The sequence below is a fragment of the Primulina tabacum genome, chromosome 13 (genome assembly GCF_025594145.1).
Source record: "Primulina tabacum isolate GXHZ01 chromosome 13, ASM2559414v2, whole genome shotgun sequence".
Lineage (NCBI taxonomy): Eukaryota > Viridiplantae > Streptophyta > Magnoliopsida > Lamiales > Gesneriaceae > Primulina > Primulina tabacum.
Genome location: NC_134562.1, coordinates 37,657,399 through 37,676,929, shown reverse-complemented (window position 1 = coordinate 37,676,929; position 19,531 = coordinate 37,657,399). Strand labels below are relative to the sequence as shown.

General features: G+C 34.8%; 3 protein-coding genes and 2 pseudogenes across 4 annotated transcripts; 4 read left to right on the top strand and 1 right to left on the bottom strand.

Moving 5' to 3' along the window:
• Nucleotides 1–2,504: 2,504 nt before the first annotated feature.
• LOC142522112 (putative glutamine amidotransferase GAT1_2.1) lies at nucleotides 2,505–5,168 on the top strand (annotated as a pseudogene).
• A 1,709-nt stretch (nucleotides 5,169–6,877) lies between these two features.
• On the top strand, nucleotides 6,878–11,209 carry LOC142523036 (LEAF RUST 10 DISEASE-RESISTANCE LOCUS RECEPTOR-LIKE PROTEIN KINASE-like 1.4). The gene is made up of 4 exons (XM_075626677.1): nucleotides 6,878–7,865; nucleotides 9,511–9,546; nucleotides 9,644–9,979; nucleotides 10,077–11,209. The coding sequence occupies exons 1-4, from the start codon at nucleotides 7,037–7,039 to the stop codon at nucleotides 11,009–11,011; spliced, it is 2,136 nt and encodes a 711-aa protein (XP_075482792.1). The 5' UTR covers nucleotides 6,878–7,036; the 3' UTR covers nucleotides 11,012–11,209.
• On the top strand, nucleotides 7,872–9,433 carry LOC142523037 (uncharacterized; annotated as a pseudogene).
• Nucleotides 11,210–11,889: 680 nt separating the features above from the next.
• LOC142522914 (uncharacterized) lies at nucleotides 11,890–12,548 on the top strand. The gene has a single exon (XM_075626497.1). It carries the CDS (start codon nucleotides 12,113–12,115, stop codon nucleotides 12,536–12,538), a length of 426 nt encoding a protein of 141 aa, XP_075482612.1. The 5' UTR covers nucleotides 11,890–12,112; the 3' UTR covers nucleotides 12,539–12,548.
• A 2,934-nt stretch (nucleotides 12,549–15,482) lies between these two features.
• Nucleotides 15,483–19,133, bottom strand: LOC142522654 (delta(7)-sterol-C5(6)-desaturase). Of its 2 annotated transcripts, XM_075626176.1 has the most exons (4): nucleotides 18,798–19,133; nucleotides 17,102–17,407; nucleotides 16,425–16,725; nucleotides 15,483–15,764 (listed from the first exon to the last, which is right to left on the bottom strand). In XM_075626176.1, exons 1-3 carry the CDS (start codon nucleotides 19,015–19,017, stop codon nucleotides 16,433–16,435), a joined length of 819 nt encoding a protein of 272 aa, XP_075482291.1. In that variant the 5' UTR covers nucleotides 19,018–19,133; the 3' UTR covers nucleotides 15,483–15,764; nucleotides 16,425–16,432. The 2 variants fall into 2 exon arrangements, with proteins under 2 accessions (XP_075482291.1, XP_075482290.1); XM_075626175.1 differs by lacking the exon at nucleotides 15,483–15,764 and having other exon boundaries at nucleotides 16,207–16,725.
• Between the last annotated feature and the right edge of the window lie 398 nt (nucleotides 19,134–19,531).

Below are 19,531 nucleotides of genomic sequence, written 5' to 3'. Positions count from 1 at the left end.
TAAGCAGTATTGTTAAAAGCCAGCTCAAAGACAACGGACAAAAGACTAACAGTTTTTATCCATCGCCGACATTTCTTGTATTCCGAAGACTAGCACCGCCGTTAGACACCAGAAAGCAATAGTTACAGCCGACTTGTTCATTTTCGGGCAGGCAGAAATTAAAATAGAGGGCATATATATTCCGTAGGTACTGGGTAGGGCTTCAATGTTTGTGTGATGGGAATGAAGAAATGGAGTGGCATTTATAGGTGTGGGCGGTAGCAAAGGTCTGGAGAGATTTATTTTCCAGGCTGTATCCATATAATTTGTTGCCAAATATAAGTTGGATAATATATTTTTAAATATATATAATATAAGTTGGATAAATATATTGTGATTTATTTGCAGGGATTTTTGAAAAATTGTATTTAAAAAATAAAATACTTTTTTAATTAAAACCACATAATGCAACGTGTTTTTAGAATGAATAAATTCTATTAGAAATATGAGCACCCGGTGATTGAACACTAAAAAATTATTTTTTTTTAGTCCCTCGATTTAAGCTACCTGCATTTCTTTCATTCTCAGTTCTGATAAAATATTTTTGAACGGAATAAGTTCGTAAAGTTAAAAGATCACAGTGATCGAAGCACAACCACTTTGGCTATTTTATTTCATAGGAAAATATTTCAACATGTTGGCATGGTGACGCCGCACGCGGCTACGACTTTGGGGAAGTTGGGTAACTTAAAATAACCCCCGACGACTGGATCCTTGATGTAGATGCAGAGGCACGGCACCTGCTCTCTAAGCTTCACGCAACAATCGGCCGATGGTGCGCCGGTGCCTACTATTTCCGGCATGCACGGGCCGAGCTCAACCAGGAGGCAGTCGGCGGCAGTTGTTTCCTTTGCTCCGCAGACCAGCGCCACCATTAGGCACCAGAAAGCAACATTGGCAACAGATTTCTTCATTTTCAGGCTTGCAAGGGAAAAGTATCGTAACTAGGATTTCAGTGAAGCTTGAAAATTTTGTGGTTGACATAACGTGAAATTTATAGGACTTTATTTTTGTTGTTTGGTAAGTGAATCATTACTTACTAGATATTATTAAAAATTTAATAATATTAATAGATAACAATAAATTGATACTTTTCTAAATTTAAAGAATTTTGAAAGTGAATAAGTTAAGATGGATATGGATAAGTTACAAGTTTACTAAAATGGTTTTTTTATGATATTTAATTAAATAAAAATTTGGTATTTTTTATAATTTGATATGGGTATTTTCGGTACTTAAAAATAGTATACAAAAGACATGAAAGTTAATTAGGCTTAGACCATAACGCTTCATAGTATAGACAGATATAATAGATAGTGATAAATATATGTATGTAGTGATAAATATTTATATTATCGATGAAACCGAAGAGCGTCCTTTCATAGAATTCGGGGTCCAGATTTTAAAAATCTTGTTTTAAATTTATTAGCTGATCTCATGTGCAATTGTTACATGGATTTATATCCGTTTGACCGGTTGATTCGATTCATTTCTAAAGTGAAAAATAATAATTTCGACATTAAAGTAATATTTTTGCACTCAAATTAACATATATTACACCATATACTTTTGACTTGAAAAAATAATATTTTTCATTCAAATCAATATATATTGCACAATTTTTTTCATAATATAATTCACAAATATGATATATTTGCAGTGATAAATAATATTTTGGATAAAAAAGTCTAGATTGTAATTTTGTTAGACGAATCATCGATATAATTTACACTTTTAGACTTTTCCCATTTAACCCTATATATTCCTTGTTTCTTTTCAATGCCTAGTTTCGTAGCTAAGCATAGTCTAGCATGTCCCCTTACAAGAAGTTGAACCACAAACACAAAACAAGAGGAACTAATTGAGGACTAGCTAAAAATAAAAAATAAGAATCTTTGGATGAGAAACATTCTTTAGGAAATTGTTTGACATACCCATGAATTAACCTTATTATAAATTCTAATATTCGGTGCATTGAGTTCGACGTTCATCTTTCTACATAAAAAACTCATAAAAGTGGAAATATTTTTAAGGAAAAACTTTTGAATAACTGAGTATTTTCTCATCTATTGGTCTATGATTTGATTGATATGGAGTTGTTTTAAATTTTTAAATAAATATGGCCACTGATCTCTCAACAATATTGCCTAGTGTTCTCTTATTGTCTCCCGGCGAAGAGTTTGCAAGAACAAATTTGTGGATTTTGTGTGTATAAATCCACACTCTTAACCTTCTTTTCTCATAGATATCTTTCCATATTTTGTATCAGAATTACCTCATTTCATTTCCTCTGCAGTATCTCCTCAAATATTCTTTTCAAATTTTAAGCAATAAAATAAAACATTTAGGGGATGTATTTTTCTAGAATTTTGAAAAGTATTTCCTCGATAAATAAATTAGTGAACGTGTGTGGCTGGCCGCAAGGCGATGAGTTTTCGGGATATAATTTTCTTGGCTAGGTATGCATGTTATTTCCCCAGTTTAGGAGTATCTTTTCATGGCCTGACGGTTTTAACGCGCAAGACACAAGGAGTTTTGTAAAAGAAGCTGGCACAGAGGCTAGTGGCATTCAGAACCTTCTTGAGTACTCTAGCATTCTCTTGAAGACAATGAAATGTTCTATAGAGGCTGAGAAGAACTTTGAAGGATCTAGGTCCAAGCGGAAAGACCTAGATCAATGTGGACAAGTCATGGAGGTTCTAAGTTCATGCGGAAGGACCTAGAAATTGTGGACAATTCTTGAACATTCTAGGCCTGTGTAGAAGGATCTAAAGTTATGGAAAATGTTAGGTCTAGAAGTCTCCTGAGCAATCAGGAAGGAAGTAGAGACTTGGAGGAAGATTTAGACAATTTTAAAACACTCTTGTATATGTTGGATATATATATAACAAGTTCTAGCATTCTCTGTGGTAGAGTAGTGTGGAAAATTCTAGAACATATGAAACTTGTACATATAGATGTAGGACTCCATTTAATTTGTAAGGCAACAAATTCTTTCTTCATTCAACCAAGTGTGTACTTTCTCTCTCTACAAATTATCCAACTCATTTTTGTTTGTTTATATACTTAACCACCCAAGATCATTCTTATGGCTGATTTTCTAGTAGTTGCAAAGGCGAAGTCGAGGGGAAAATGTCGCATGTGTACATAGAAGGGCTACGTCTGTGACACTCTATTGCATGAATATACCCTGCCACTTGTTTAAATTGTTTGACCTATGCATGAATTAACCTTATTATAAATTCTAAAATTCGACGCATCGAGTTCGACATTCATTTTTCTACATAAAAAAAACCCATAAAAATGGAGATATCTTTAAGGAAAAACTTTTGAATAACGGACTCTTTTCATTCATCTCTTGGTCTATGATTTGATTGATATAGAGTTGTTTAAATTTTTAAATACAGATGGCCATTGATCTCTCAAAAATATTGTCTCGTGTTCTTATTGTCTCCGGACGAAGCGTTCTCAAGAATAAATTTGTGGATTTTGTGGGTATGAATCCAAACTCTTAACCTTCCTTTCTCATGACTGGGTTTTTTTTTTTTAAATCAATAGATTCTTTTATTAAAAAACAAAGAAAAAGAAAAGGGTAACACATACTCTCATACTCGAGGAAGAATTAATCCTATTGTTTTACGCGAATATTCATAAAAATGGTGTACACGAAAATTACTTAATCGTGATTTTGTAAAGGATCGCAAGTTCTGAATGTGGCTTGTGGGGGTACTCTTTATCAAGATATTGATAAAGAATTGACAAAAGAGGGTCTTGAAAAACAGAGTGGTGTATATGGATTATGATTATTATGATGGGAACCGACATCTAATTAGTATTTTATAGAACACGCCTTTGCATAAGTGGTTTCGGGATTTTTTGGGAAAAATGAGAGAATGGAGATTTTGGTTAATAGTTATCATCATCAAGGGGTCAAGAGATTGGCTCAAAGATTTGTTCCCATGGCATACGCACGAGATAGCTTGATTGAAGGATTTTATGATCCAGATGTGTATAATCTGAAAGAGGCAAAATTTATAATTAGATTTCAGTTTTATCCAGAGAGGATGAGACGTCCGGATTTCGATAAGTTCGATTACTCCGAATGCTATGTTGCTTATAAGGTGATCAATTGATTTCTTAACGTATATCGATCTAAACAATCATGGAAAATAATACGCAAGTTTAATTTTATATTGGGAATTTTACTAAAGTTCAGCAAAGCAGTTGTTGCCTATCCGAAAAAGATGAATAATGTACAAGTGTGCCAAATTTGAGGAAGCTCGACAAAGACTTGGAGAATATGAGAAAGATTATAGTTAGGAGTTTTTTTTATTGCAAGAAACATATATGAAGGTGATCATAAAAAAAATTCTTCTAAAGAATCCGAACGGGAGGCTGGTGTTGCATTTTTAGAGGTATCAATGCAGCATAGTCCACTTATTTTTATAATTGTACAGATCCACACATCTTGATCTAGTTTGTGCTAGTACATTGTATGTTGTTTCAAGTTCATTAACGGCTTTTGGATTGGAATCTAGTAAATAATGCAAAACAATTAAGTTTGTAAATGAAAAAATGAAATTGATTTCCTTGACATCACATAAACTTAGATTATAATGAAACGATTATCCTAAATTTTCTTATAAGGCGGCAGGACTCCTATAGTTCGATCATAAAAAGCATATGTTTGTTTTAGGATTTTTAAAAGTGTAGTTGTTAGTATCTCAGTATAGATGGGTTAAAAAGGTGTACATATAAACATATTTGAAATTCGAAAAGAGAGACATTATCCATCTATATATCTATACGTGTGTGTTTCATATTCATATCTGGAAGGCCAAGGATATTAACTTACCTTGCTATTGTTTCTTGAATGTTGCAGTTCAATATATCTTTGAGTCTACAACAAGAGACTAGATTAAAGCAGATGGGTGCAACTGTGAGGAATGCATCATCATACTTGGAGAGACCGTAAGTGAATGCAGAGAAAGAGAAATTAGCACGAAATGTGTTGGGGAAAATGTCAGTAGAACAGTTATCGGATCTCATGTCAGTTTTATTACATGATAGGGAAGATTTGCTTTGAAACTTTAGAGAGAAAAATTCTAGAAATAGTCAGCAAACTCTAAACTCGATAGGTTTAAATAACTTTGCGTGTGTTGTTTCTCGACGGTTTCATGCATCATTTGTTATGTTTCTGGCAAGAAATGGTAAGAAAAATGAGTTCGTTGTTCTATCAAAATAGTGAGTTTGTATTGAACCTAGATAAATTTAACATATATCGTCATGATGGATAAAATACGGTATTAGGCATTCACGCAGTCAAAATTGTAGTTAGCAGTTGTTTCATTACGTGTGCAGGTCCTGCTTCATATACGATATAGTACACTCACTGTTCTCTCTTAAATTGTGTTGCTTTCTGTTTAACAGGATTACAATATTTTTACATGCCAAAGTACAAGTGCTACAATCTTTCAATAGCAGTCGGATATAAACCATGAAATGCTTAAACCATCGATCACCAAGTGTCACACAATATTTTTTCTAGTTTCAATGCATCTTCTTTCAGTTTTAACCCACGAAAACGAACAATACTCAACATGCGGCCACCAATTCAACTGTAAGATTATCAGATGATTAAACAACAAAAATTATTAAATTTTGGGCATGAAACACCCTTATCAAATCATCAAGATCAACGGTCCAGAAAGTAACTCAGAAACACAGTGCTGGAATATCGAGGGCTGCTCTAGCACGCCCTGGCCACTTTGGTTCCCTGAGGAAGGGCATATAGAGAGAGGTGAATTTTGGTACACGATTTCCGGTACTGCGTTATAAGAGTGATGTTTCCTATCAGCTACAGTTGTTTTATGATTTTCGGTGATGGAACAAGGATTCAAGATAACAGCGTAAACTGGAGAAAGAAAGAAGTACGTTGGATTTGGGAGGGAGATGATGGTACGATGTTGCAGCCTGTGCATGAGTTACCTGTGCACAACCTTGCACGTATTTAACATATTTTTCTCTCATATTTCCACAAACGTTGTAGAGATCCGAAAACGAGACAAAACAGAGTAAGCATCCGTTCAAACAATTGATTCATGGTATGTAACTCTTAAGAATTAAAAGTAATTAACATGTTACTCCACAATATCCATCTATAATAATTGGAATATGCATGTATATACACATATTATTAATGCAATAAATATAAAATTATAAATCAATGAAGCTAGACTTAGTTGTTAACGTACATGTTGAAAAGTCTTTTTTCACGAGCGAACACACCTAACTCCAGATATGCCAGCTTAGTGCTCGTCATCAATTATGAATGATACTGTCTTCCTCTTCAGAATTTATATATTTTCACTCAAACAAGATACATTTAGTCAACGTCCTACCTACCCACATAGCTAGAAGATATGGACGTGCCTTCTTAAATTATTCACTATTTTCATTTGTATTATTAATTAAGTATTATGAGCTTCGTTATGTTTGTTTTTTTTATATAGATATTCTCAACCGATTAATTCAATTTATTGACGAAAAACCTTTTTGATCAAATATATTTTTTATTAGGGAACCTGGAACTTTAAGCAAGGGAGATTCTGATGTCTCTTTTTTGTATTAGATATCTTGAATATTAATTAAGCCATAGATTGATAGATAATGACATATTGTTGTTGACACTCAATTTTCGAAATCATGCATATCCGTAACACTTCTACCATTTCTTCCAATAATAATTGACTTGCAAAGTAGTAGGTGAACGATTTTTTTTTTTCTTAAATCATTATTTAATGTCATTTACCAAGGCCATGGTTTTATACGACGGAGTTGCTTGAGTAAGTGTCCAATCTCCACTTTTCCGTTTTAATCACTCTCTTGAATTAAGACCCAACTTCCTACCTATTGTCAAGTCCTTTCCATATGATTAAACTCTTCTTTTAATCTTAAATAACCCATCTTCCATTTTTTCCCAACAAATTTTCTCGAAATGAACGCTGATCACTGGATTTCTAGGTTCCTTCGTCTTGTATTAGCAGTAAAATTATTTGTTATAATATTCCAAGCCCCCAGTGGATCTAGCGATCCCCAAAAGCTCTACAAGTCATGCAGCAACACTTTCAACTGTGGCAGTACAATCAACGGAATCGGCTACCCTTTCCGGGATATTCAAGATCCTCCCTACTGCGGCCACCCGAGTTTCATCCTCAGCTGTGATCCCCAAAGCAACGTAACAAGAATCAACCTCATAGACACAATCATGTATCAGGTTCTGGAAATAAATCAAACCGCTCAAATCATGAGAGTCGTGAGAGACGACATCGTGGTGGAAACTTGCCCAGAACAGATGGTCAACACCACTTTAGACTACACCGTCTTTGATTATGCATCCATGTATACAAACTACACGTTCTTGTATGGTTGCCCGGCCTGGAAATATCCAGGTTTGAACCCTCTTTCTTGTTGGAGCGGTGGGTTGATTGACGGTGATTTAATAAACGTGTATCTGTTGCCCGGAAACCTGGGCCCTGGAAAGTGTAATGCTAGCGTCGTAGTTCCAGGGCCTGGAAAGGGGGACGTTGGGAATGGGAATTCAACAGGTTTGGTTGATGTACTCCGAGTGGGATTTGAGATTAAGTGGGAACTTGATAGCAAAGCTTGTCTTGCGTGTACTGAATCTAATGGAAGATGTGGATTCAATTTCGAAAATAATCAAACGGACTGCATTTGCTCTGGTCCTCCATATCTGGCCGACACTTGCAAAATATTTGCTAATGAATCGGCCCCTATTCCCGAATCGTCTCCGCCCCCGTTTCCGGGTACGCATAATGCTTCCTTCTTACTCGGAATTACATATGTTTTACTGCATCTTAATAAATTGCAATCACTTCATTTCATTGCAAAAAATTATGAGCGATATTATATAATACAGCTTTTCTACCGTTAACACCAAGAATTTTGAAGCAACTCTAATCAAGATACATGTTTTTTGTTGGTTCTGTATCTGTTAGTTTTATCCGGAATACTTGGTAAAAAGTCAGAAGCGGTGGTCTAGTCGTCTGGTTTATATTAGTAAATAGTAAACGTCAGCTTAGTCCACCGATCATGATCATCAAAATTGGACCCATGTGCACAAAAAATCAATATGGTAAATAAATGTGTTTCGATCTGATATTCTTTCCAAATCTTGGATATATTTCAAGTAAGAATCGAGAAAAAAATCCACAATTCCGCTGAGTTCTAAATCATTCGTCCTCAGCTTCATCGACCGTCTCGATATACCCAGAGTATTTGTACAATTTTGATTTTATGGTGAAAAATAATTGTCTTAGAATAAAATTAATTTTGAACATAGGTTTGTCGCAAAAATAGGGTTGGCTCTATTAACACACATGTGGGCTAACATTGCCTTCTTCCTTATTCTACCTAAGTCAACCAAATATTCAACCTTCCAAATTCGTCCCCTTTATTTACAGTAAACATGATAATGCCTCCGACACCTCATCCCTTTCCACTTCCACCAAATGCTTCCCTTTCCTCTTTTCATCACACTGGCCGCGAGTTCACGGCGGTGCATTCCCAGGAAGGAAGTCGCCGCCACATTCCCCGACTGCGACCGCACCTTCTCATCTTCTCATGCGGCACCATCACCAACGTAACCTACCCTTTCACCGGTGGAGACCGCCCCTCCTACTGCGGCCTTCCTGAATTCTCATTCACCTGTTCGATCGCCGAGATGACGCATGATTCACTCGTTTGTACACTATTACCTGCCCTTCGGAATTCCGCAACACCACCCTCAATTCTTCGTTGGTCTCTTACGACGGTGTTCAAAATGAAGATATTAGTTTGTTCTATGGATGCAACACTAGCGGGAGGCAGATGTCAGTGACACCGACCAATCTTTTCCAGTACAATCCAGTGGCTTCAGTTTCACCGATGCGTATTATATCATTGGTCCGTTACCAACCGACCCGGTTTTGAGGATTCTATACTGTAACGTGAGTATTATAGTGCCTGTTTTTGAGGGATTTTGGCAATCTGCTGTCAAGTTTGCAGCTGACGCTTGGGAAGGCATTAACGGAAGGTTTTGGTGTGAATTATGTCGACCCGTATGAGAAGTGATGCTATGAGTGCAGTAGATTAGGCGGGAGATGCGGTTCGATTCGGGTTTGGTCCAGCCCGTTTGTATTTGTGGAGATATGCCTTGTCCTTTTGCTGTAACACTTACTCCAGAAGCTAATCCAAATGCTTCTGAAGGTAATACCGACTTTTGTCATGCAACGTTTTGAGCCACGAATTTAGCCACGACAACTTACGTGCCTTGCTTTCTCGGTTTCTCGTATGATGTTGTCGGGAAAAAAAAAATTTCGGAGAAAATTTTATCGGTAATTTTCTTTTGCCTTAATGGTGAATTATATCATCTGATCATTTTAACTAAGCTTTCGGGGATTGTTACTGCAGGAAATAGCTCTTCGAAGAAAATGGGATTGATTATTGGTATGATCTTCATTAATAGAACAAAATTCTATCCACTTTCGTAAAATGCATTACACTTCAAGTTTTGATTTGATGTTCTTTCTTTGTGCTGATCCAGGTCTGGCCCTAACTGGTTCACTTCTTACTTGTTTTGGTTCCGGATTTTTTATTTTCTGCTGTAAACAGAGGCGTAAAAAGCAGATTGCGACCACAAATGTTGACAAAATGAGCAAGCATATTGCCGCCCTTTCCCTGAGCAAAGGTCCGTTATTTCCCAGTTCGATGAATTTCAGTAAAAGCATCCCTTCATATCCATCTTTGAAATCTGAACTGGGTCGGGGAAGCACATATTTCGGGGCACATGTTTTCGCCTATGCTGAACTGGAAGAAGCTACAAATAACTTTGATCCTTCTAGGGAACTTGGAGATGGTGGATTCGGCACTGTATATTATGGTATATACACACGAGCCTTTTTTTATTCCCTTTCGACGTTGTTAATTCAGCCCACGGTTATCTAAGATGAGATCTTCTTCTTTTTTATTCGAAACAGGGGTGCTAGCTGATGGTCGTGCTGTTGCAGTTAAGCGTTTATATGAAAACAATGTCAGACGAGTGGAGCAATTCATGAATGAAGTCGAAATTCTGACCCGCTTGAGGCACGAAAACCTTGTGATGCTTTATGGATGCACGTCCAGGCGCAGCCGAGAGCTAATACTAGTGTATGAGTACATCCAAAATGGAACAGTGGCTGATCATCTTCATGGGAAACGAGCAAAATCAGGCTTGCTATCTTGGCCACTTCGGCTGAGAATAGCCATTGAAACTGCTGAAGCGCTCACGTATCTTCACAAAGCTGACATCATCCATCGTGATGTTAAAACCAACAACGTTCTTCTAGACCATGATTTTCACGTAAAAGTTGCTGATTTTGGGCTGTCAAGATTGTTTCCCACGGATGTCACCCATGTATCGACGGCCCCACAGGGAACTCCTGGCTATGTCGATCCCGAGTACTACCAGTGTTACCAACTCACGGAAAAAAGTGACGTGTATAGCCTTGGGGTGATGTTAGTCGAGCTTATATCATCTTTACAGGCCGTGGACACAAACAGACACCGACAAGATATCAATTTATCAAACATGGCTATCAACAAGATCCAGGACCGAACGTTGCATGAGTTGGTGGATCCAAATCTTGGTTTTGACACGAATAGTACAGTGCGAAGAATGGTTACATCGGTCGCGGAATTAGCTTTTCGATGCTTGCAACACGAAAGTCATGTGAGACCCTCTATGGAAGATGTTCTTGAGGTTCTCAGAGGGATTCAGAAAGAGGATCTGAATGTAAACAAGGCAGAAGTAGTCGACATTTTGGTGGATGAAGATGCTAGACTGCTCAACGTCATAGTGGACCCTCTATCGCCGGAGTCGGTTGCTGCCAACAAATGGGGAAGTAGCAGCTCTACACCTAATTCTAGTGGCTGAACTTATCCATTTATCCGCTTGGTGTTTAAGCCACAGAGAGATGACTTCACCAAACTCGTTAAGATGTGATCTCGTACGCGGTAAAAATTTCATCAAATTCCATGTATTTAAATGTTATAATCCCTCCGTCCCGGCTTGTATGTGTTTTACACATATTAAGAAAGTTCTTGGGGAAATAAATGTTATCAAATAATTTCCCATTTTAGCCTTATTTAGTGAAAACTTTAATAAGATAAAAAATTATGCAAATAGTTAATGACTCCAAAATTTTCCACCGTCTAATATGATAAAAAATATATATATATGGCATGGACATTTAATTTTTTTTTTTACCATATTTTAACATAAATGAGGACATCTAACCAAGAAGAATGGTGGGCTTTCTATTTGCATTTTCAAAATTAAATGAACAAATTAATAATTAAAAAAGTAAATTAAATAGGAAAAGATTGGTAAAAGAATAGGAAAAATAATACTAAATATAGCAATTTGACTATATAATTGAGACGAATGAAAAAATAAATGGTAGTCTGCACGAGTGGGACGGAAAGAATATGTTTTTGTTTAAAAATTGCATGGTTTGAACCATAAGTTCCAAGGGAATGTACATAGCTTAAGTTATGTGGCTGAGTAGTTTTTCCCCAACAATATTTGGAGCTAAAATTGGTATGGAAAATTTGTATGATTTATTTATTAATGTCTGTTTTCAAGATTTTTTTCGGCTTTTATTCTTTAAAATTCACGTGTGGTTAAAAAAATGACACCTAAAGTAGAGTCTAATTAATAAAGGTGCGACTATCGTACAAAATAAAGAAATCGATTAAAACACGAGCGAGGGTTTTACTCACCCAACCCCGAACCCCCGGCTGATGCCACGTGTAAGAATATTAGAGGAAGTGGATCGAAGCACCGAATAAAGCGAAAAAGAGCCTCGGCCTGTTTCCAGGTACTGATTTTAAAGTCCCCCCCTCTTCTCTTCGAACCTACACAGAATAATTCTCACTCACACGATAATAAGATCTTGCTAAATGGTAATCTGATTTCATTTGTTGATCCACAGAAACCGAGATTGAAGGATATATATATATATATAATATATATATGGCCACTTTTCAGAAATTCAAGCTCTTAGTAGCGGCACAGTGTGCGGTTGCTGGGAGCCCCAATAGAAGCCCAACCACCAGCCCAGTAATCCACCTCCGAAGGAAGAAAACCCTTCGAATGCTGCTCGGTGGGAGAACCCTTCCGGATGAGGCTTCTCCTGATAGTGATGAAGGGATCTCGCCGGAGATGGAGTTGTCCGCCAGGCACAAGCTCAAGGATTTATTCAGGTCATCACCGCCGGAATTCGTAGAGAGGGCCTCGGAGAATCATGTTCTGGAAAGGTTGTTGACGACCAGCACCGTTTCCGACGGCGGCGTCAGGGGGACTGGGTACCGGCCGCTTTCGTCCACGTTTCGGCAGCGGTTGATGAGGAGAGCGTGGCGGCCGGCGCTCGTCGCCATACCTGAGCAGTACGAACATTAAAAATTTGCTGTCCTATTCTTCTACTATGTTTGTCTTTGGACTCCATAATTTCAATCATAAATTAATTATTTGTTGGACTCTCTAATACTACATTTTCCTTCCAAATTATAGGATTACTTCTGTTATGTAGTTACATACATTTAAAAAAAAAACAATATGAATTGATTTGATTTAATTAAATAATTGATATCAATCGACTAAATTGAATTTTGGGGTGGTAAATTTTTTATTAACAGTAGTCTTTCTCGGATAAATCGATTTGGTTAAGAGTAGGTGAGACGGTCTCACGAATCTTTATCTGTGACACGGGTCAATTCCACTGATATTCACAATAAAAAATAATACTCTTAGCATAACATGTAATATTTTTCATGGATGACCCAAATAAGATATTTGTCTCACAAAATACGACACATGAGATCGTCTCACAAAAATCAATAGCTGAAAGATGATTTTAGAATTTTGAAGATGTTAGTTGGCCAGTCGGGAGTTATATATAGAGATTTGGACAATTTGTTTTTTGAGCTAGTTTTTGGGATTAAATTAGGTCAACTCTGAATCTTAACATGATATCAGATATCAGTTTTATCGTTATGTGTTAAATTGTCCATAGTTGGGTCATTTGTAAATTTTACATTTCAGTATTCATTCCTGATCATGAAGGTCCCATATAGGTGTAATAAAATTTTTGAAAGTTGTATAATATATACTTGGACAATCCTCTTTCTTTAATTTAGTTTTTTGAGTTGAGTTAAGAAAGAACATCGAATTCCATATGATTTGAACTTTAAACTTTGATCTCCATAAAAAAAAAATATTAAAAAAAAGTGAAAACTTAGAGGGCAAAGAACATCCTTTTGACCAGCAGAAAAGAAGCATGAAAGCAAGGAAAAAGATATAGAATATTAAAGTAATATTGACCTTTTAGAAATTCCCCATGAGATTTGATTATGACAAAATGTGTACTATTTTAGGAAGTAAAATATAATTAAACGATGCAAGTTTTGCGGTTTACAAGCAGAAGCAAACAAAACTAATTAGAGAGTGTTTGAAGGAATTTTTAAAAAATATTTATAATTTTAAATGAGAAGAAAAACTTCGATGTGTCTGAGAATGTCAGTTTTTGCTTCAACTTTTAAGTTTTAACCAAAAGTTAAAAGCAAGATTGATATGGTTTTTTTCTATTTTTTTGTTAATAATTTAAATTTTCAATTTGACTTTTGTATTTTTAAAAATTTATCATATTTTGCCATTGTTCTTAATTTTTATAAATATTTTTGTATTTTTTTTGTAAAATAGTAAATTTTATTTATATATCAGTTTTTAAGAGATTTGAATGAAACTCATAAAGTTCCAATCTTATTATATTACAGTCATTTATTTTTTAAAAAATATTTTTCATTTTTTTATAATTTGTTTTTCCAAATTTTTTTACCATATTTTTGTGCATTTATACAATTATTTTCATGTATTTTTTATTAATCATATATAAATTTTCAAACATTTATGTTATAAAAAGATAAATTAATTTTAATACAAAATATTCAAAATGTAATAATAATTATATAAATACAATGTTAATTGCGTGAGTATCAAAATTTAGATAATTAAAAAGATAAATGATGTATACATTAAGAATATGATTGTCATTTCACTCAAAATTAAATTTCTCCAAACACTTCAATTTTAGCTTATATTATCTTTAAACTTTTATTTTCACATTATCTATTTTTTCTTCTCACCCACTTCTAAATAATCTCTAGAAAAATCACTTAAAAATTAGCTCTCCCAAACAATTTTTGATTATTTTGAAGTTTTTAGTAATTTTAATAATGTTATAGTTTCGATCTTATTTTTCGCAAATAAAAGTAAAGCAATTGTGGTGTTTATGTGAATAAATGAGATGTTTATTATTTGATGAAAAATAAGTGAAATAGACATTGGTTAAATTTATATGAATATAAAACCAAACCTACAAAGTTTGTTCCGTACCCAAACTCATAGTCATGGACAGACCCTACTGCCAACCCTTTGGGTTGACCAGTCAATTACTTCTGACTGTGGCTAACCATACGTATATATTTATGTATGTAAAGAGGAAGAGATTAGATTGCCTCGAATAAATTCTGGATACTGTGGTGCACGACATGAAATTCACAAAGTTAATTTAATAAAAAATATTTAGGCTTTATAAAATATGTTTTTTTTAAAAAAATTATCATTTTATCGATCAATTTATATTTTTAGTTTACTTGTGTACAATTTTTCGAATATAATCATTTTTCATCATAATATTGACGAGATAATAACATTATTGACGTATTTTATGACATGACTCGTGACATTCTGATGAAAAAAATAATGAAATTTTAAAAAATATAAATTAGTATATTAACATTGTAAATTTACAAATACATAACGAAAAAAGTGTACATTGAATCAAAATTATACTTGTAATTTTAATAATTATGAACTCTTTCGTCCTAAATGGAAGTGAGATAAGTTTTGGTGATTTTTATTATGATTTAATTATATCAAGTCAATAAATAGATCAAAAGAACACATCAACATATAAAATGTAGGAATAAACATATAAATTTTAGATATTTTTTACTATAAAAAGTATCAATTAAATGACATTTATGTGTCTTTAGGGTTTTATTTTGTTTAAAAATTTCATACGCTCAAATACTTAAAATTTAGAAGGTCAATTTAAACAAAAGTGAACTTCAAATTTTATCTAAAAAAACTTAGGTCTAATCATGTTTAATCAAAATTTTTTGCGCTTAATGTGTTAAAACGTTAGGTTTGATCGTTTTTTTCTCTGTGTTTTTGCTCAAAGCAAAGTTTTTTCTTCACGCGTCGCATTTAATCCGCGTATTTTAGAATACTACTGTTAAGTAGTGTATTTTAAGAAATGACTTTGATAAAAAAATAAATAAAATAAAATATGTGGAACATAGTTTACAAAAACGAGGTCATAATTTTGCACAAAATGACAAGCCAAATTTCAATTTTACATGGTTGCTTACACGACAACAATCAAGCATAGTAGAAATCGACACAGGAGGCTAGGTAGAAAATACATTGAAACGTGAGACAACTCACTCTAAGAAACTCCACAAAATAACACTGTAAATTCGTGAAAAGGGGTGCTTCCTCATAAAGGGGGTCGCAATAACCAGACCCGGACGACTTCGCAAATCCATGTACTGAGGGTTGATGCCTGCCCAATGCCAGAAAACACGAACCAAGTAGAATTCAATACACTCAACATTGGTATAATTTCTTGAACGAACTATCAATCGACGTAACAAAAGTATCAAGTTTTGATATAAATATCAGCAATACAACAAGCCTGAGCATCCAATATATATGTATTAATACGAAATATAATAATTTTATCTATTCTTCTCCCGTACCTTGATGTGTGCAGCAATTTTTTTTTTCTTTTTTTGGGTCCAAACAAAACTAAGCATATTTTCTGAAATAAAACCAAACATTGCGATTATTTCAACAATTTGGCTTTAAATTCTTGAAGAGAGTACGGAATCCTTATCCAACAATGGCTGGTTCAGATAATTTTCATTGGAAGCTATTTTTCAAGTACATTTTGCTCTACCGACTATCTGTTCATCTCAACAAGGTGGCCACTAATCGCACAGTAGTGAAAAAATGCATGGCCCAAAACTCAATCATGAAAAATGCATCAAAGGTCAACTTGTAGCTGAAAAAGATTGAATATATGTCGTGACTTGTTTCAAGAACATCTAAACCCCTCCCTTCCGAGCATCTACCAAGCTTAAATTTACATACATAGCACAATCACTGTCATACAACCCAATGATGCACACAATAAATAGACAAGTACATAGAGAACTAATACCCCTTATATTAGATTTTCTTGGCCTCATCTTCCATTGGATCACGAAGAGTTCCGAACATCCAGTCCATCCATATCGTGTAGTGGCCATAGTTGTGACGATAAGTGGTGTGATGAATTGTGTGGTACCCTGCGCCCATCACAGGCCATAATTTCCCATGTATGCAGTCATGAATATTTGCAGTCCATATGGCCTCGATGAATAAAAGTGCTATGTGTGTTGTGAAATGCACTGGTATTAAAAAGAGAGCTATGACGTGAGGTACCGCCTGTAATATCCCATCGAGCGGGTGGAAAGCCAGACCTATTCCAAACAAAGTGAGAATATGCATCCGCTTGATGAATAATTGTTAATTTCCAAGGAGAAACTCGTGTACTCACGTTCAACAGAGATCAGAGGGAAAATTGTTAAAATGACAATATATTTTTTAATAAAATTAACTTAAGCTGTTTTTATGTCAAAGGCTCAAATTCAGTTCCCATAAAAGCTAGTTATTTTGACACAGAGAGCATTGCCGATCTTCAAAACTTGTGTAATTTCCCTAAGACCAAAGTTGGAGAGGCATAACTTCTAACCAAAATTGCAAAGAAATAAATTACACACGATATTTGCATAACTTGAGTGTGGCTATTTCATTACATACTAGGAGATGTAAAAGATAATATAAATAAGAACTTACCAGCAAAGGGAGAAAGTGTATTTTGCTTGTTATAAATGTGATGAGTGGCATGAAGATACTTATAGAGCGGTTTTATGTCATGTAACTCCCTGTGCATCCAATAAATCCCAAACTCCACGATTACTAGATAGATAATCATATAGTAAAGGTAAGGAATCCAACCAATGTCACTTATCCTCGAATAACACTTTGTCCATCCATGTTCAATCATGTATTCAGATATTGTCGGAAGAGCACAGTACCATGGCATGGCTTTCATGGCAACTCCTATCTGCAAAAGCATGGCTTTTTTCGAAGGAATGGCATCTGCAAACAAACAGGTTATCATGGACATGTATTCCTTAAACCAAGTAAAATTTAAGTATTAATATACTAGCATCAAGATTGGTTCCAAAAAATTGGGTGGAAATGAGGAGGGACGATCTACTGTAATTGCAGGGTGAAACATGGATTCAAAGAAAAACTTCTAATAAAATCTCGAATTATTTTACAAGCAAAAGGTGTGTCATGCTGACCCAGATAAGATCTGCCCCTTGATTTCTATGTTTCACAAGTAATCTCACATAGTCAATGAACGTGACTTTGTATGAGAGTTAAATTTAGTTCTATGCACATAAGAAAGAGGAAGCAATTGACATGATAGACGCTATAGTAATTTAGAGAACCTTAAGAACCTGACTTAAAATAACTTCAAAAAACAGGGACTACGAACGAGATTTACCATAATTGCAGGGTGAAACCTGGATTCTTAGAAAACTTCAAATAAAATCTCAAAAATATTTTACATTTTAAAGGGTGTTTCACGTTTACCTGGATAAGATCTACCCCTTCAACTCTTCTTTCATAACTAATCTTACAAATCCGATTAATTACATCATAACTTTATTCAGTTCTATGGGCATAAGAAAGTGGAAGCAATTGACATGATAGACAATATAGAAATTTGGAGAAACCTTCAGAACCTGGCTCTCTCTCTTACGCCTGTAAATCCCCATTACAGACCTCCGAGATAGAACATGAAGAGACAAACCTTTACTTTCCGTCATTTACCAGTGATACGTTTGATAATAAGTACTATGAGATAGTTAAACATTGGGACAGCCAACTGGAACATGGGACATGTTTCATCAATGAAAATACAATGGAATAGAGTACATGCTCCCGACATCTTTCTGGTTAAGTGACAGTATCAACAAATAAAGAAACTATTCATGTCACTTGATAAACTTGATGCAGAGAATGATCCTGGTTTCGCTTTATCATCTCAATATACGATTCAAAAATTTAACAAGATTTATGATACAGATAAGGCCAGTAAGAGAACGAAATCCAGTAGTTACAAAACAATCCAAATAACCTTGTCAATCGAAAACATGTGTTTACTACTGTGTAGCAGAAAAGATTCAGGAATTTAATTAAAAATGACAGTTGACGATCATATCTGTCAGATCAAAATTTAAGCAGCAAAAATGAAACCGAATAGAACTACATTGGCATCAGATTCGACAAAGGACATAAATCACCATTAAAGCACAAAATGGGCACAAGCTTTAAACACCAAAATAAAAAAAACCTATATAAAATAGAAACGATTGATGTTTGGTAAGGTAGACTAACAAAAGCGAATAAAAAAATACAGAAACCAAAAAAGAAAATCCCATCAAAAAATTAGAACAAGGGTAAAACTGAAAAATACCTTTAGGAACATAAACATTGCGCTTCAAGTGGTAGATATAGAAACACCACAAAATTCCAGAGATAAAATAAAGCAAAGTGCCTCCAATGTAGTTCCGTAGCCACCCTCTGTAGAAGTGAGGGAGTGCAGAGGACCACTTCTCCGGAAGCATCGAACCCAATACGATGTCATTGTACCATGAAGTTTCCTCCACGAATAACTTCAAGTAATCTTCCTCCATCAGACCTCGCTTCCAGCACCGGCAATTTGAGTCCTGGCCGCCGGCGGAGATTCTTTTGCTGGGTAAAATGACACGGACAGGGACAGTGCCAACTATTAACTAATATTATAATTATAATAATGAGAAAAGTTATATGGTGTTATTGTTTTTGTACAGATACTTGTGACTTGTGAGATTCTCATGTTTTACTGTGCCAGAGCAAAATACTTTATGCCAGATCACAATCTTGACTAATCTCCTTTTTGCCCTCTGAAATATTCAATCGTTTTCTACAAAAGATTCTAGACATTAGTAAAGTTGGCTGAGCATGATTCACAAACTTTGATTAAATTTTATTATTCACTTATTTTAATACACGAAAATTATTTATATTGTGAAAATATTAAAGAAATATAATTATTATCCATATTCCTCTATAATAAGATCATCTTATAATTAGGGTATAATAGTATCAAGTTCAGATCGCTTATATTTAATTATGATGATGTGTTTTTGAGGAAGAAATCGAAGACTT

What these genes read in the sequence shown, in the direction of transcription:
- LOC142523036 (XM_075626677.1), top strand. Translation starts at nt 7,037, where the DNA reads ATGAACGCTGATCACTGGATTTCTAGGTTCCTTCGTCTTGTATTAGCA. An exon ending in GTCTCCGCCCCCGTTTCCGG is followed by an intron (nt 7,866 to 9,510) that starts GTACGCATAATG and finishes TTGTTACTGCAG; the next exon opens with GAAATAGCTCTTCGAAGAAA. An exon ending in GAAAATGGGATTGATTATTG is followed by an intron (nt 9,547 to 9,643) that starts GTATGATCTTCA and finishes GTGCTGATCCAG; the next exon opens with GTCTGGCCCTAACTGGTTCA.
- LOC142522914 (XM_075626497.1), top strand. Translation starts at nt 12,113, where the DNA reads ATGGCCACTTTTCAGAAATTCAAGCTCTTAGTAGCGGCACAGTGTGCG.
- LOC142522654 (XM_075626176.1), bottom strand. Translation starts at nt 19,017, where the DNA reads ATGGAGGAAGATTACTTGAAGTTATTCGTGGAGGAAACTTCATGGTAC. An exon ending in CAATGTTTATGTTCCTAAAG is followed by an intron (nt 17,408 to 18,797) that starts GTATTTTTCAGT and finishes GTTTGTTTGCAG; the next exon opens with ATGCCATTCCTTCGAAAAAA. An exon ending in TACACTTTCTCCCTTTGCTG is followed by an intron (nt 16,726 to 17,101) that starts GTAAGTTCTTAT and finishes TGTTTGGAATAG; the next exon opens with GTCTGGCTTTCCACCCGCTC.